The sequence below is a fragment of the Lampris incognitus genome, chromosome 20 (genome assembly GCF_029633865.1).
Source record: "Lampris incognitus isolate fLamInc1 chromosome 20, fLamInc1.hap2, whole genome shotgun sequence".
NCBI lineage: Eukaryota > Metazoa > Chordata > Actinopteri > Lampriformes > Lampridae > Lampris > Lampris incognitus.
Window position 1 is genome coordinate 1,101,496 of NC_079230.1, and position 15,278 is coordinate 1,116,773.

General features: G+C 46.9%; 1 protein-coding gene across 2 annotated transcripts in view; it reads right to left on the reverse strand.

Moving 5' to 3' along the window:
* zgc:158659 (uncharacterized protein LOC791141 homolog) overlaps nucleotides 1–15,278 on the reverse strand; it is a 249,431-nt gene that overhangs the window by 66,676 nt on the left and 167,477 nt on the right. For both annotated transcript variants that reach the window (XM_056300257.1, XM_056300256.1), the window contains exons 17-21: nucleotides 13,552–13,716; nucleotides 13,365–13,468; nucleotides 11,602–11,701; nucleotides 9,114–9,185; nucleotides 8,876–8,982 (exon numbers count right to left, since the gene is read on the reverse strand). In XM_056300257.1, the coding sequence (XP_056156232.1) occupies nucleotides 8,876–8,982; nucleotides 9,114–9,185; nucleotides 11,602–11,701; nucleotides 13,365–13,468; nucleotides 13,552–13,716 (548 nt within the window). The remainder of the gene's footprint in view (nucleotides 1–8,875; nucleotides 8,983–9,113; nucleotides 9,186–11,601; nucleotides 11,702–13,364; nucleotides 13,469–13,551; nucleotides 13,717–15,278) is intronic.

Sequence of the window (15,278 nt, forward strand, 5' to 3'; positions counted from 1 at the left end):
AGGGTGGGGTACCTGCAGTCACTGTATTGTTTATAAGGGTGGGGTACCTACAGTCACTATATTGTGTATAAGGGTGGGGTACCTGCAGTCACTGTATTGGGTATAAGGGTGGGGTACCTGCAGTCACTGTATTGTTTATAAAGGTGGGGTACCTGCAGTCACTGTATTGTTTATAAGGGTGGGGTACCTGCAGTCACTGTATTGGTTATAAGGGTGGGGTACCTGCAGTCACTGTGTTGGTTATAAGGGTGGGGTACCTGCAGTCACTGTATTGTTTATAAGGGTGGGGTACCTACAGTCACTATAAGGGTGGGGTACCTACAGTCACTATATTGTGTATAAGGGTGGGGTACCTGCAGTCACTGTATTGTTTATAAGGGTGGGGTACCTACAGTCACTATATTGTGTATAAGGGTGGGGTACCTGCAGTCACTGTATTGGGTATAAGGGTGGGGTACCTGCAGTCACTGTATTGTTTATAAAGGTGGGGTACCTGCAGTCACTGTATTGGTTATAAGGGTGGGGTACCTGCAGTCGCTGTATTGTTTATAAGGGTGGGGTACCTACAGTCACTGTATTGTTTATAAGGGTGGGGTACCTGCAGTCACTGTAGTGTTTATAAGGGTGGGGTACCTGCAGTCACTGTATTGGTGATAAGGGTGGGGTACCTGCAGTCACTGTATTGTTTATAAGGGTGGGGTACCTGCAGTCGCTGTATTGTGTATAAGGGTGGGGTACCTGCAGTCACTGTAGTGTTTATAAGGGTGGGGTACCTGCAGTCACTGTAGTGTTTATAAGGGTGGGGTACCTGCAGTCACTGTATTGGTGATAAGGGTGGGGTACCTGCAGTCACTGTATTGTTTATAAGGGTGGGGTACCTGCAGTCGCTGTATTGTGTATAAGGGTGGGGTACCTGCAGTCACTGTAGTGTTTATAAGGGTGGGGTACCTGCAGTCACTGTAGTGTTTATAAGGGTGGGGTACCTGCAGTCACTGTAGTGTTTATAAGGGTGGGGTACCTGCAGTCACTGTATTGGTTATAAGGGTGGGGTACCTACAGTCACTATAAGGGTGGGGTACCTACAGTCACTGTATTGTTTATAAGGGTGGGGACACCCGCTGTCACTGTGTTGTGTATAAGGGTGGGGACACCTGCAGCCACTGTGTTGTGTATAAGGGTGGGGTACCTGCAGTCACTGTATTGTGTATAAGGGTGGGGTCACCTGCAGCCACTGTGTTGTGTATAAGGGTGGGGTACCTGCAGTCACTGTATTGTGTATAAGGGTGGGGTACCTGCAGTCACTGTATTGTGTATAAGGGTGGGGACACCTGCAGTCACTGTATTGTGTATAAGGGTGGGGTACCTGCAGTCACTGTATTGGTTATAAGGGTGGGGACACCTGCAGTCACTGTATTGTGTATAAGGGTGGGGACACCTGCAGTCACTGTATTGTTTATAAAGGTGGGGACACCTGCAGTCACTGTATTGTGTATAAGGGTGGGGTACCTGCAGTCACTGTTTTGTGTATAAGGGTGGGGTACCTGCAGTCACTGTATTGTGTATAAGGGTGGGGTACCTGCAGTCACTGTGTTGTGTATAAGGGTGGGGTACCTGCAGTCACTGTGTTGTGTATAAGGGTGGGGTACCTGCAGTCACTGTGTTGTGTATAAGGGTGGGGTACCTGCAGTCAGTGTGTTGTGTATAAGGGTGGGGTACCTGCAGTCAGTGTGTTGTGTATAAGGGTGGGGTACCTGCAGTCACTGTGTTGTGTATAAGGGTGGGGTACCTGCAGTCACTGTGTTGTGTATAAGGGTGGGGTACCTGCAGTCACTGTGTTGTGTATAAGGGTGGGGTACCTGCAGTCACTGTGTTGTGTATAAGGGTGGGGTACCTGCAGTCACTGTGTTGTGTATAAGGGTGGGGTACCTGCAGTCAGTGTGTTGTGTATAAGGGTGGGGTACCTGCTGTCAGTAGAGACTGAAGAGGTCACTTTCAAGATTTAAGATCCTTTATTGTTACGTCTTTATACATACACACATACACTCACCGGCCACTTTATTAGGCACACCTGTCCAACTGCTCGTTAACGCAAATTTCTAATCAGCCAATCACATGGCAGCAACTCAATGCATTTAGGCATGTAGACATGGTCAAGACGATCTGCTGCAGTTCAAACCGAGCATCAGAATGGGGAAGAAAGGTGATTTAAGTGACTTTGAACGTGGCATGGTTGTTGGTGCCAGACGGGCTGGTCTGAGTATTTCAGAAACTGCTGATCTACTGGGATCTTCACGCACAACCATCTCTAGGGTTTACAGAGAATGGTCCGAAAAAGAGAAAATATCCAGTGAGCGGCAGTTCTGTGGGTGAAAATGCCTTGTTGATGCCAGAGGTCAGAGGAGAATGGCCAGACTGGTTCGAGCTGATAGAAAGGCAACAGTAACTCAAATAACCACTCATTACAACCGAGGTATGCAGAAGAGCATCTCTGAACGCACAACACGTAGAACCTTGAGGCAGATGGGCTACAGCAGCAGAAGACCACACCGGGTGCCACTCCTGTCAGCTAGGAACAGGAAACTGAGGCTACAATTCGCACAGGCTCACCAAAATTGGACAATAGAAGATTGGAAAAACGTTGCCTGGTCTGATGAGTCTCGATTTCTGCTGCGACATTCGGATGGTAGGGTCCGAATTTGGCGTCAACAACATGAAAGCATGGATCCATCCTGCCTTGTATCAACGGTTCAGGCTGGTGGTGGTGGTGTAATGGTGTGGGGGATATTTTCTTGGCACACTTTGGGCCCCTTAGTACCAATTGAGCATCGTGTCAACGCCACAGCCTACCTGAGTATTGTTGCTGACCATGTCCATCCCTTTATGACCACAGTGTTCCCATCTTCTGATGGCTACTTCCAGCAGGATAACGCGCCATGTCATAAAGCTCGAATCATCTCAGACTGGTTTCTTGAACATGACAATGAGTTCACTGTACTCAAATGGCCTCCACAGTCACCAGATCTCAATCCAATAGAGCACCTTTGGGATGTGGTGGACCGGGAGATTCGCATCATGGATGTGCAGCCGACAAATCTGCAGCAACTGCGTGATGCGATCATGTCAATATGGACCAAACTCTCTGAGGAATGTTTCCAGTACCTTGTTGAATCTATGCCACGAAGGATTAAGGCAGTTCTGAAGGCTAAAGGGGGTCCAACCCGGTACTAGCAAGGTGTACCTAATAAAGTGGCCAGTGAGTGTATATATATACATATGTATATATGTGTGTGTGTGTGTGTGTGTGTGTGTGTGTGTGTGTGTATATATGTGTATATATATGTATGTATACCATTAGACAAGTACAAAAGAGTAAAATTCTTGTGTTTCGAACAAAACATAAAGCAGTAATAATAAATAGTGTGCGCCGGTGTATGTAAGGTGCTGTGTGTGTGTGTGTGTGTGTGTGTGTGTGTGTGTGTGTGTGTGTGTGTAGGCTCTGCCTTAATAAATGTGTAACCTCTCTCACACGCCCTGCTCCTGAGATACTGATCCATGCCTTCACCTCCTCCCACCTTGATTACTGCAGCTCACTCCTCTATGGCATCAGTGCTAGCTCCATCAAGAGACTCCAACTGGTCCAGAACGCATCCGCCCGACTTTTAACTTTCACCAAATGCTGGCACCACATCACCTCCGTCCTAAAAGACCTCCACTGGCTACCCATCTCCCACCGCATCAATTACAAACTCCTGGTTCTTACTTATAAAGCCCTTCACAAACTGGCTCCCCCATACCTCACCGATCTCCTCTCCCCCTATAAACCCTCTCAGTTCCTCAGATCCACCTCAGCCTCCCTTCTCTCCAACCCCAGGTCCCACCTCCACGGCTTTGGTGACCGATCCTTCTCCAGAGCAGCTCCCAGCCTCTGAAACTCACTCCCCCAAATCATTAGAGACTCATAATCCCTCCCACTCTTCCAATCCCATCTCAAGACACACCTTTTCTCCATTGCCTTCTCGTGCCCCCCAAACCGCTCATCCACCCCTGGTCTGGGGCAGGCTCCACCTGCATCTGTCATTTATGTGATTTATGATGTTTGTTTTTCTTTCCCTTTATATCTGTCCAAGTGGGAGAGTACTGCTGGTGTCATGTGTGGCTGCCGCTTCTCCCTCTTGTAGCCCCCCTTCCCATCCACCCCTGTATGTCTGCCCCCCTTCCCATCCACCCCTGTATGTCTGCCCCCCTTCCCATCCGCCCCTGTATGTCTGCCCCCCTTCCCATCCGCCCCTGTATGTCTGCCCCCCTTCCCATCCGCCCCTGTATGTCTGCCCCCCTTCCCATCCGCCCCTGTATGTCTGCCCCCCTTCCCATCCACCCCTGTATGTCTGCCCCCCTTCCCATCCGCCCCTGTATGTCTGCCCCCCTTCCCATCCGCCCCTGTATGTCTGTGTTATGTTCATCTGTCGTGTTGTTTCTCCCCGTTTATTGTTAAGCAACTTTGAGTGTTAGAAAAGCGCTATATAAGATTGATTTATTATTATTATTATTATTATTATTATATATGTAACGACCAGTTTCATCTGCAAATATGGGTGTGACCATTAACTAGTTACAGTGGTCATGTGTACTATTCACAGAGGATTGGGGAATAGTTGTTATCACAGCATTGTAAGATGGTGACAGATGTTCTCTTAGCCCCCCCCCCCCCCTGGTTCAGGTATGGTCATTCCCTCTTCTCAAAGATGGTCTCTTTGACTCCCCATTAACGTTCCTCCTTATCAAGGATGTGCACGTCCTCATCCTGGAAAGAGTGGCCACTGGCCTGTAGATGGTGTAGACTGTGGAGACCTGGTCTGTAGATGGTGTAGACTGTGGAGTCCTGGTCTGTAGATGGTGTAGACTGTGGAGACCTGGTCTGTAGATGGTGTAGACTGTGGAGACCTGGACTGTAGATGGTGTAGACTGTGGAGTCCTGGCCAGTAGATGGTGTAGACTGTGTAGACTGTGGAGACCTGGTCTGTAGATGGTGTAGACTGTGGAGTCCTGGCCTGTAGATGGTGTAGACTGTGGAGTCCTGGCCTGTAGATGGTGCAGACTGTGGAGTCCTGGTCTGTAGATGGTGTAGACTGTGGAGACCTGGTCTGTAGATGGTGTAGACTGTGGAGTCCTGGCCTGTAGATGGTGTAGACTGTGGAGTCCTGGCCTGTAGATGGTGTAGACTGTGGAGTCCTGGTCTGTAGATGGTGTAGACTGTGGAGACCTGGTCTGTAGATGGTGTAGACTGTGGAGCCCTGGTCTGTAGATGGTGTAGACTGTGGAGTCCTGGCCTGTAGATGGTGTAGACTGTGGATTCCTGGCCTGTAGATGGTGTAGACTGTGGAGTCCTGGCCTGTAGATGGTGTAGACTGTGGAGTCCTGGTCTGTAGATGTGTAGAGACTGTGGAGTCCTGGCCTGTAGATGGTGTAGACTGTGGAGTCCTGGTCTGACGTGTTAGCTCTCCTGTGTTGTGCCATCCTCTTGGCCAGCGTCTGTTTAGTTTCCCCAATGTACAAGTCACAGCAATCCTCCTGGTACGTAAAAGCTACACTGTATTGCTCTGTTTGTGCTGGGGGACCTGATCCTTGGGGTGGACCAACTTCTGGCACAGCATATTTTGGGGTTTGAAAGCAACTGAGACACGGTGTTCGGAAAATACGTGTCTCGACTTTTCCAACACCCCCACCACATATGGAATCACCACTCGTTTATACTTAGGCAGCTGTTGTCCTTCTCCTCTCTTCGATTGTCTGGTGCACTGTTTGGGCATCTTCCTGGTTTTGACAAACGTCCAGTTAGGATAACCACACTTAACCAGGGCCTGTTTAATGTGGAATTTCTCCCCTTCCCCGGTCGCTGTATTGGTGGGGACATCGTCAGCTCGGTGGTACAGCGTCCTGATGACTCCTAGTTTGTGCACCAGTCGATGATGAGAGTCAAACCTTAAGTAATGATCAGTATGTGTTGGTTGTGGTAAAGATCAACAATCAAATGTCCCCCATCACCAACTGCAGTTTCACAGTGTAAGAAGGCTACCCTGTCATGTTCCACATCCTCCCTGGTGAACTTGATGTGGTGTCCACAGAGTTCATGTGGTGGGTGAATTGTGCTACGTCCTGTGATTTAATTTTAACCCAGGTGTCGTCCACAAATCTGAACCAGTGGCTTGGTGGTGTCCCTGGATAGGACATCAGAGCCTCTTTTCCACTTCCTCCATATACAAGTTGGCCACTACAGGTGGGACTGGGGAACCCATCATGCACCCCTGCTTCTGCCTATAGTATTGCCCCCTCTGTTGTCTGCTGATGTCTCTGGTGTGCAGCAAGTCGACCTTCTTTTGCTGCCCGGTTTTCGACTTTCCATGTCGTGTTAGATAAGCCTTTGTGAACTCAATCACACATTGGAAAGTGGTCTCATCTAGACATGATGTGAGTCTCTGTTGGATCTGCTCCTCCTTGGCTTTCAAAGCGTCGATGGTAAAATTAGTTTGTCTCACCTGTTCGTTCAACAGCTGGCTCTGTGCCTTCTGGAGGATCTGGTTAGCTCGGTGGTCCTTGACCGAAGATTTCATTTGCAGACTCTTAGGTGTAATCCTGCTCTGTCTGCACATGAGGCTGAATCACAGGTGGTTCCTGTAGTCTGCCATCTTTTGCGTCATTTGCTTGTACTCATGTACAATTTTAAGGCAATCCTCACCAAAATGAGTAAAAATGTCTTGATGCATGCTCAATAATCCAGGTAAGGAAATCACAGAACGTTAAATCAGTTCATCTGGACACAACGTTTAGTGGGAGAAATGTTTCACTACTCATCTGTGACTTCACCAGTCTCAACTGACTGCAGGTACCCCCCAAACCTATGTATGACTGCTGTTGATTGTTGGCTGGTTGTAGTGTTTTTCTGCCAACATGCCTTTCGTTAAGAGTTTTATCACCCTCATTTTTCATTGACAGTTTAGAAAGACTTTGTGCCTTTAGGATGTTGCTGAGACCTCTGATTTAAGGTGTGAGGGCATAATGTGTGTACAAATGTGTATTTTGTGTATTAATGTCATGCAAGTATTATATCCATGTTATAGACTGCAGGAATGTTCGTCCCACACTGTGGTAGTACAATATCAAAGGGTTGCCATGTTGTCCTCATTAAATAAACAATATTTTTATATAGTTATATACAGGGGTGTACATAATTTGTTTACTCTGGTTCTCAAGGAGCACCTGGAGATGTTGCTTGGTACTCAGTCTTTACGCGGCACGGTTATCCTACAAGCTGTCGTCATCATTACCCTCCTGACTGCTCTCCTCACCGTCTTCCTCTTTTTCAAACATGGCAGATGAAGATGTAGGCCTACTTCTTCCTCCCTGGTTGAGTCTGTGATTAGCTGTTTGCATCCATAAGTCAACAGCTGGCTTTGGGTCAAAAGCCTCTGTTGTCATCTTAGCCAAGTGGATGTGCATCAGGGATGAGAGGCGAGAGTCTGACAGGCAGGATCTGTACTTGCTTTTTATTATATTGAGATGTGAAAATCCCATCTCACATGCAGAACTGCTCAAGGGCAGTGTCAGGGACAACAGAAGGACTTTATGAATGTTGGAGTAACTACCTGGATTACTTATCTCCACTGTGTTGACCAAGTCATATACAGAGGAGGCTGCCACATGTTCTCCTGCTTGCTTTAAACACATCCATTCTCTTACAGTGGAGTCTCTGTCAACAGACAAGCTGGCCTCAAGTTTGTAAGTGTTGTGTTGCCAAAACTGAGGAGGTCTGCATTTCTTGAGGCCAGGTTGAAGGATCAAAAATAAATCACATGATTTGAGGGATACGTATCTGCTTTCAAACTCGTGAATTAGACCTCTCAGTACATCAGCCTTGTCCCTGTCAGCATTTGAAACAGTCTCTTTCCTGTACTTGCTTCACTGTCCAGCAGTAGTGTCAACTGTCCAGCAGCTGCCATGAGCTCATCTCTGCATTCACCAATAGTCAGTTTATCTTGCTGGAACCTGAGGGAGGTGAACTGTACCATGTTTCCAGGGTCCAGCATGTTGGCTAGGAAACACTGAAAACGCTCTGTGCAGACATGTTTTAGGTCACTGTCATCACTGTAGACACTTGAACTGGAATGGCAGGTAACAGCCTCCATATTTTCAACAGAGTCTCTTGCCTCCATGCAGACCATCTGATGTTGTGAAACTTTCCTAGTTTCACAAAGGCAATGCAATTCTCATCACATATCTTCTTTAGTTGTTCTGGCTGTCCATGTCATGGTCAGGGACAGGACAGGAGGCCCTTTTCTTCAGCGCCCAGGGACCAGTTCCAGATGAGTCCATGTCATGGTCAGGGACAGGACAGGAGGCCCTTTTCTTCAGCGCCCAGGGACCAGTTCCAGATGGCTGTCCATGTCATGGTCAGGGACAGGACAGGAGGCCCTTTTCTTCAGTGCCAAGGGACCAGTTCCAGATGAGTCCATGTCGTGGTCAGGGACAGGACAGGAGGCCCTTTTCTTCAGCGCTCAGGGACTAGTTCCAGATGGCTGTCCATGTCATGGTCAGGGACAGGACAGTGGAACCTTCTGCATACTTTTATCTGGGTTCTTTTTTGACATTTGAGGGAACCCATGTGAACACTTACAAACTCCACACAGAAAGGCCACCTGGGGACAGGGAGAACATGCAGAGTACACAGACAGCCACATGCAAACTCCCACAGTGCCAACCCTGCCCCAAGTGGGAATCAAACCCAGAACCTCCTTGCTTTTAGGCGAGCACACAGTGCTAGCACAGCGCCACTGAGTCCTGTGTTTAGTTAGTTAGTTAGTTGGTATGTTTAGCTAGTTACCGGAGGTTGCCAAGCTGGTGAACAGGGTTTAGAGGAGAGACGAATCCCTGCAGAGCTTCCATGTAATCTGGGCGGGACATGTGTTCAACCAGGAACTTCATCTGGGTCTAACAGCCAATCACAACACACATAAGAGACACGCGATAAACCAATCAGTGTAGAACACTGTAGGACCCTAACACAAACAGACCAACTGTGTGTGTGTGTGTGTGTGTGTGTGGGGGGGGGGGGGTCATACCTTCTGAGTCTCATCCTTCTTTTCTTGTTTCAGAGTGTCTGTCAGGTTCACTAGTTTATCCATCGCCTCTACCTGCACACACACACACACACACACACACACACACACACACACACACACACACACACTGCATGTAAATAACAAAAAGAGACGGGGCCCTATCATGTCTGCAGAGCCACGTCCAGACAACAGAGGATGCCTGTAGTCTCTCTCTACATCTCCCACAACCCTGAGTAAGGATAAGCAGTTTGGATAATGAATGAATGAAAAAAAAAATTCCTACATCTATCTATCTATATATATATCTACTCCTATATTTTCGGAATGTGTGTGACTGTGGTGCTAGTGTGTGTGTGTGTTAGTTAGTGTAGATAGCGGGACCGAAAACTAAAGCACTTATGATCCTAATTCTTTTTGGAGGTGGTAGGTATTGTCTCAGAGAGTAAGGGAAAAACCCCAGAAAATTAAAATTATGCACAATTATGCATAAATATGCAAAATATGCATTTTTCTAAAAATGGCTAAAAACCACTTTTCTCGGCATTTCAGATGATTCTGAGCATCTTTGATTGTTTCACCTATATATAAAAAATGTTTCTGGGACTTAGAAATGTTTTGGCATTATGCAAAATATATGCATTTTTACAAAAATGCACTTATGATCCTAATTTTTTTTGGAGGTGGTAGGTATTGTTCCAGAGAGGACCAGAAAAATAGCAGAAAATTAAAATAATTATAATAATTATGCATAATTATGCAAAATATGCATTTTCTAAAAATGGCTAAAAACCACTTTTCTCGGCATTTCAGATGATTCTGAGCATTTGGAGGAAGGGAGCTGGAGTGGGGGGGTTTAGGGGCAGGGGGAAGGCGGTTAGCTAGCAGGATGAAGAGGAGGGAGATTTAGACGGGTGGATAACCAAACCGCTACATTGTAGTGGGGTTCTTCTAGTATACTATATATGTATATGTATGTGTGTGTGTGTGTGTGTGTGTGTATATGTATATATGTATGTATGTATGTATGTATATATATCCGGTCCTCATTAGTTGAGCACTTATAACAACACCATTGACGGTTTCGGAAAAAAACGCGACATATATATATATATATATATATATACACTCACCGGCCACTTTATTAGGCACACCTGTCCAACTGCTCGTTAACGCAAATTTCTAATCAGCCAATCACATGGCAGCAACTCAATGCATTTAGGCATGTAGACATGGTCAAGACGATCTGCTGCAGTTCAAACCGAGCATCAGAATGGGGAAGAAAGGTGATTTAAGTGACTTTGAACGTGGCATGGTTGTTGGTGCCAGACGGGCTGGTCTGAGTATTTCAGAAACTGCTGATCTACTGGGATTTTCACGCACAACCATCTCTAGGGTTTACACAGAATGGCCCGAAAAAGAGAAAATATCCAGTGAGGGGGAGTTCTGTGGGTGAAAATGCCTTGTTGATGCCAGAGGTCAGAGGGGAATGGCCAGACTGGTTCGAGCTGATAGAAAGGCAACAGTAACTCAAATAACCCCTCATTACAACCGAGGTATGCAGAAGAGCATCTGTGAACGCACAACACGTCGAACCTTGAGGCAGATGTGCTACAGCAGCAGAAGACCACACCGGGTGCCACTCCTGTCAGCTAAGAACAGGAAACTGAGGCTACAATTCGCACAGGCTCACCAACATTGGACAATAGAAGATTGGAAAAACGTTGCCTGGTCTGATGAGTCTCGATTTCTGCTGCGACATTCGGATGGTAGGGTCCGAATTTGGCGTCAACAACATGAAAGCGTGGATCCATCCTGCCTTGTATCAACGGTTCAGGCTGCTGGTGGTGGTGTAATGGTGTGGGGGATATTTTCTTGGCACACTTTGGGCCCCTTAGTACCAATTGAGCATCGTGTCAACGCCACAGCCTACCTGAGTATTGTTGCTGACCATGTCCATCCCTTTATGACCACAGTGTTCCCATCTTCTGATGGCTACTTCCAGCAGGATAACGCGCCATGTCATAAAGCTCGAATCATCTCAGACTGGTTTCTTGAACATGACAATGAGTTCACTGTACTCAAATGGCCTCCACAGTCACCAGATCTCTATCCAATAGAGCACCTTTGGGATGTGGTGGACCGGGAGATTCGCATCATGGATGTGCAGCCGACAAATCTGCAGCAACTGCGTGATGCTATCATGTCAATATGGACCAAACTCTCTGAGGAATGTTTCCAGTACCTTGTTGAATCTATGCCACGAAGGATTAAGGCAGTTCTGAAGGCTAAAGGGGGTCCAACCCGGTACTAGCAAGGTGTACCTAGTAAAGTGGCCAGTGAGTGTATATATGTGTGTGTTTGTGTGTATGTATCTAGATAGACAGATATAGATATAGATAGATATATTTATATATACGCACACACATACGTCTCTCTCTCTCACACACACACACACGCACACCCAGCCACCCACAGAGCAGTGTCCCACCTGTCTGTTGAGGTGTTTGAGGTACATGCCACATGCTCTACAGAACGCCTCCAGCAACAACCCAAAACGCCGAGACACCGTCTTGTTATGCATCTCTGACCTGAAACACACACACACACACACACACACACACACACACACACACACACACACACACAGTCGATAAAAAGTTGTAATCAACTTATGATTCTTTCTGAATGATTAATGGTTGAAATTCAAACTCAATATTTAAAATCGTTTTTATTTAAACTCCTCAGTGTCTCTATTCTGTCACCAGACCATAACTCTACTGACCCTATCTCTTCATCATCCTTCTGTCTCTCCATCATCCCTCTATCTCTCCATCATCCTTCCATCTCTCATCACTTCTGTCATCCATCATCATTCTGTCTCTCCATCATCCTTCTATCTCTCCATCATCCTTCTGTCTCTCCATCATCCCTCTATCTCTCCATCATCCTTCTGTCTCTCATCACTTCTGTCATCCATCATCATTCTGTCTCTCCATCATCCTTCTATCTCTCCATCATCCTTCTGTCTCTCATCACTTCTGTCATCCACCATCATTCTGTCTCTCCATCATCCTTCTATCTCTCCATCATCCTTCCATCTCTCATCACTTCTGTCATCCATTATCCTTCCATCTCACATCACTTCTGTCATCCATCATCATTCTGTCTCTCATCACTTCTGTCATCCATCATCCATTATCCTTCCATCTCACATCACTTCTGTCATCCATCATCCATTATCCTTCCATCTCACATCACTTCTGTCATCCATCATCCATTATCCTTCCATCTCACATCACTTCTGTCATCCATCATCATTCTGTCTCTCCATCATCCTTCTATCTCTCCATCATCCTTCCATCTCTCATCACTTCTGTCATCTATCATCATTCTGTCTCTCCATCATCCTTCCATCTCTCATCACTTCTGTCATCCATCATCCATTATCCTTCCATCTCACATCACTTCTGTCATCCATCATCATTCTGTCTCTCATCACTTCTGTCATCCATCATCCACTATCCTTCCATCTCACATCACTTCTGTCATCCATCATCATTCTATCTCTCGTCATCCTTCCATCTCACATCATTCTGTCATCCATCATCCTTCCATCTCTCATCACTTCTGTCATCCATCATCCATTATCCTTCCATCTCACATCACTTCTGTCATCCATCATCATTCTGTCTCTCCATCATCCTTCTATCTCTCCATCATCCTTCTGTCTCTCCATCATCCCTCTATCTCTCCATCATCCTCTGTCTCTCCATCATCCCTCTATCTCTCCATCATCCTTCTGTCTCTCCATAATTTCTGTCATCCATCTTCATCCTATCTGTCTCTCACTTCTCCATCATCCATCATCATTCTATCCCTCCATCACTTCTCTAGCATCCATTATGATCTTAGTGTCATGGGATATTCTTTCCATTCTTGTCAGGGTCCAATGTCTCTGACCTCTGACCTCATTAAAATTGTATATCTATAATACTCGTGGTTAAGGAACTGTAATGTATTGTACAACTGGTCTCGCTGTTATTCTCTCCAGGTAAGAGATACTTATAATAGTAATAGTACCTGCCACCTGTATCTGCTCCATCCCATAATACTGCAGACAGTCAGAAGAGGACGTCCGTATGATGGCTGGTATTTACCAGTCAGAACACCTGCTTCTCAATTCCTTCCCTGCTCTTTAGAAACCCATCCATCCATCCATTCTAGAGAACTGTTAAAAACTGGGAAACTTACTTGAGATGCCAGAAGAAGAAGTGTCCTACTCTCTGATTGGTCAGAGCTTTTTTAATCAGGAAGCGTGCAAGAGGATTATCTAGGTACATTTCATACTTCAACACCTAGAACACACACACAGAGTCAGCTCAGTGCTGTGATGGGGGTTACGCTGCTAGAGATGTGGTTGATGGTACGGGCCTGGTACCTGGACCAGCTGCAGGAGGTACTGGGAGAGTTTGTCATCCGTCAGGCCCTGGACCAGGCAGCGCAGGGCAAACTCTCTCACCATGGGATCTGGAAAATTACAGTCCAACAACTCCAAGGCAGACTCTGGCTCCATTAATGGCCAGTCCTTCAACAGACAATACATCTACGGAGACAGAGACGCAGCCAGACAGCGAGAGAGAGACAGACAGAGACAGAAAGACAGACAGACAGAGAGACAAAGAGAGAGAGGGAGACACACAAAGAGAGAGAGGGACACAGACAGAGAGACAAAGAGAGCGAGGGAGACAGACAGAGAGACAGACAGACAGAGACAAAGAGAGAGAGGGACACAAACGGAGACACAAAGAGAGAGAGGGAGACAGACAGAGAGACAAAGAGAGAGAGGGACACAGACGGAGACACAAAGAGAGCGAGGGACACAGACAGAGAGACAAAGAGAGCGAGGGAGACAGACAGAGAGACAAACAGAGCGAGGGAGACAGACAGAGACAAAGAGAGAGAGGGACACAGATGGAGAGACAAAGAGAGCGAGGGAAACAGACAGAGAGACAAAGAGAGCGAGACAGACAGACAGAGACAAAGAGAGAGAGGGACACAGACAGAGAGACAAAGAGAGACAGACAGACAGAGACAAAGAGAGAGAGGGACACAGACAGAGAGACAGAGAGAGAGGGAGACAGACAGAGAGACAAAGAGAGCAAGGGAGACAGACAGAGAGACAAAGAGAGAGAGGGACACAGACGGAGAGACAAAGAGAGCGAGGGAGACAGACAGAGAGACAAAGAGAGCGAGACAGACAGACAGAGACAAAGAGAGAGAGGGACACAGACAGAGAGACAAAGAGAGAGAGGGAGACAGACAGAGAGACAGACAGAGAGACAAAGAGAGAGAGGAAGATAGAGAGACAAAGAGAGAAGGAGACAGAAAGAGAGACAAAGAGAGACAAAGAGAGCAAGACAGACAGACAGAGACAAAGAGAGCGAGGGAGACAGATAGAGAGACAAAGAGAGACAGACAGAGACACAAAGAGAGAGAGGGAGACAGACGGAGAGACAAAGAGAGCGAGGGAGACAGACAGAGAGACAAAGAGAGCGAGGGAGACAGACAGAGACAAAGAGAGAGAGGGACACAGACGGAGAGACAAAGAGAGTGAGGGAGACAGACAGAGAGACAAAGAGAGCGAGACAGACAGACACAGACAAAGAGAGACAGACAGACAGAGACAAAGAGAGAGAGGGACACAGACAGAGAGACAAAGAGAGAGGGAGACAGACAGAGAGACAAAGAGAGCGAGGGAGACAGACAGAGACAAAGAGAGAGAGGGACACAGACGGAGAGACAAAGAGAGCGAGGGAGACAGACAGAGAGACAAAGAGAGCGAGACAGACAGACAGAGACAAAGAGAGAGAGGGACACAGACAGAGAGACAAAGAGAGCGAGGGAGACAGACAGAGAGACAAAGAGAGCGAGACAGACAGACAGAGAGACAAAGAGAAAGAGAGAGGGAGACAGACAGAGAGACAAAGACAGACAGACAGAGAGGGAGACAGAGAGACAAAGACAGACAGACAGAGAGACAAAGACAGACAGACAGAGAGACAAAGAGAGACAGGCACACAGAGACAAAGAGAGAGAGAGACACAGACAGAGGGACAAAGAGACAAAGAGAAAGAGAGAGAGGGAGACAGACAGACAGAGAGACAA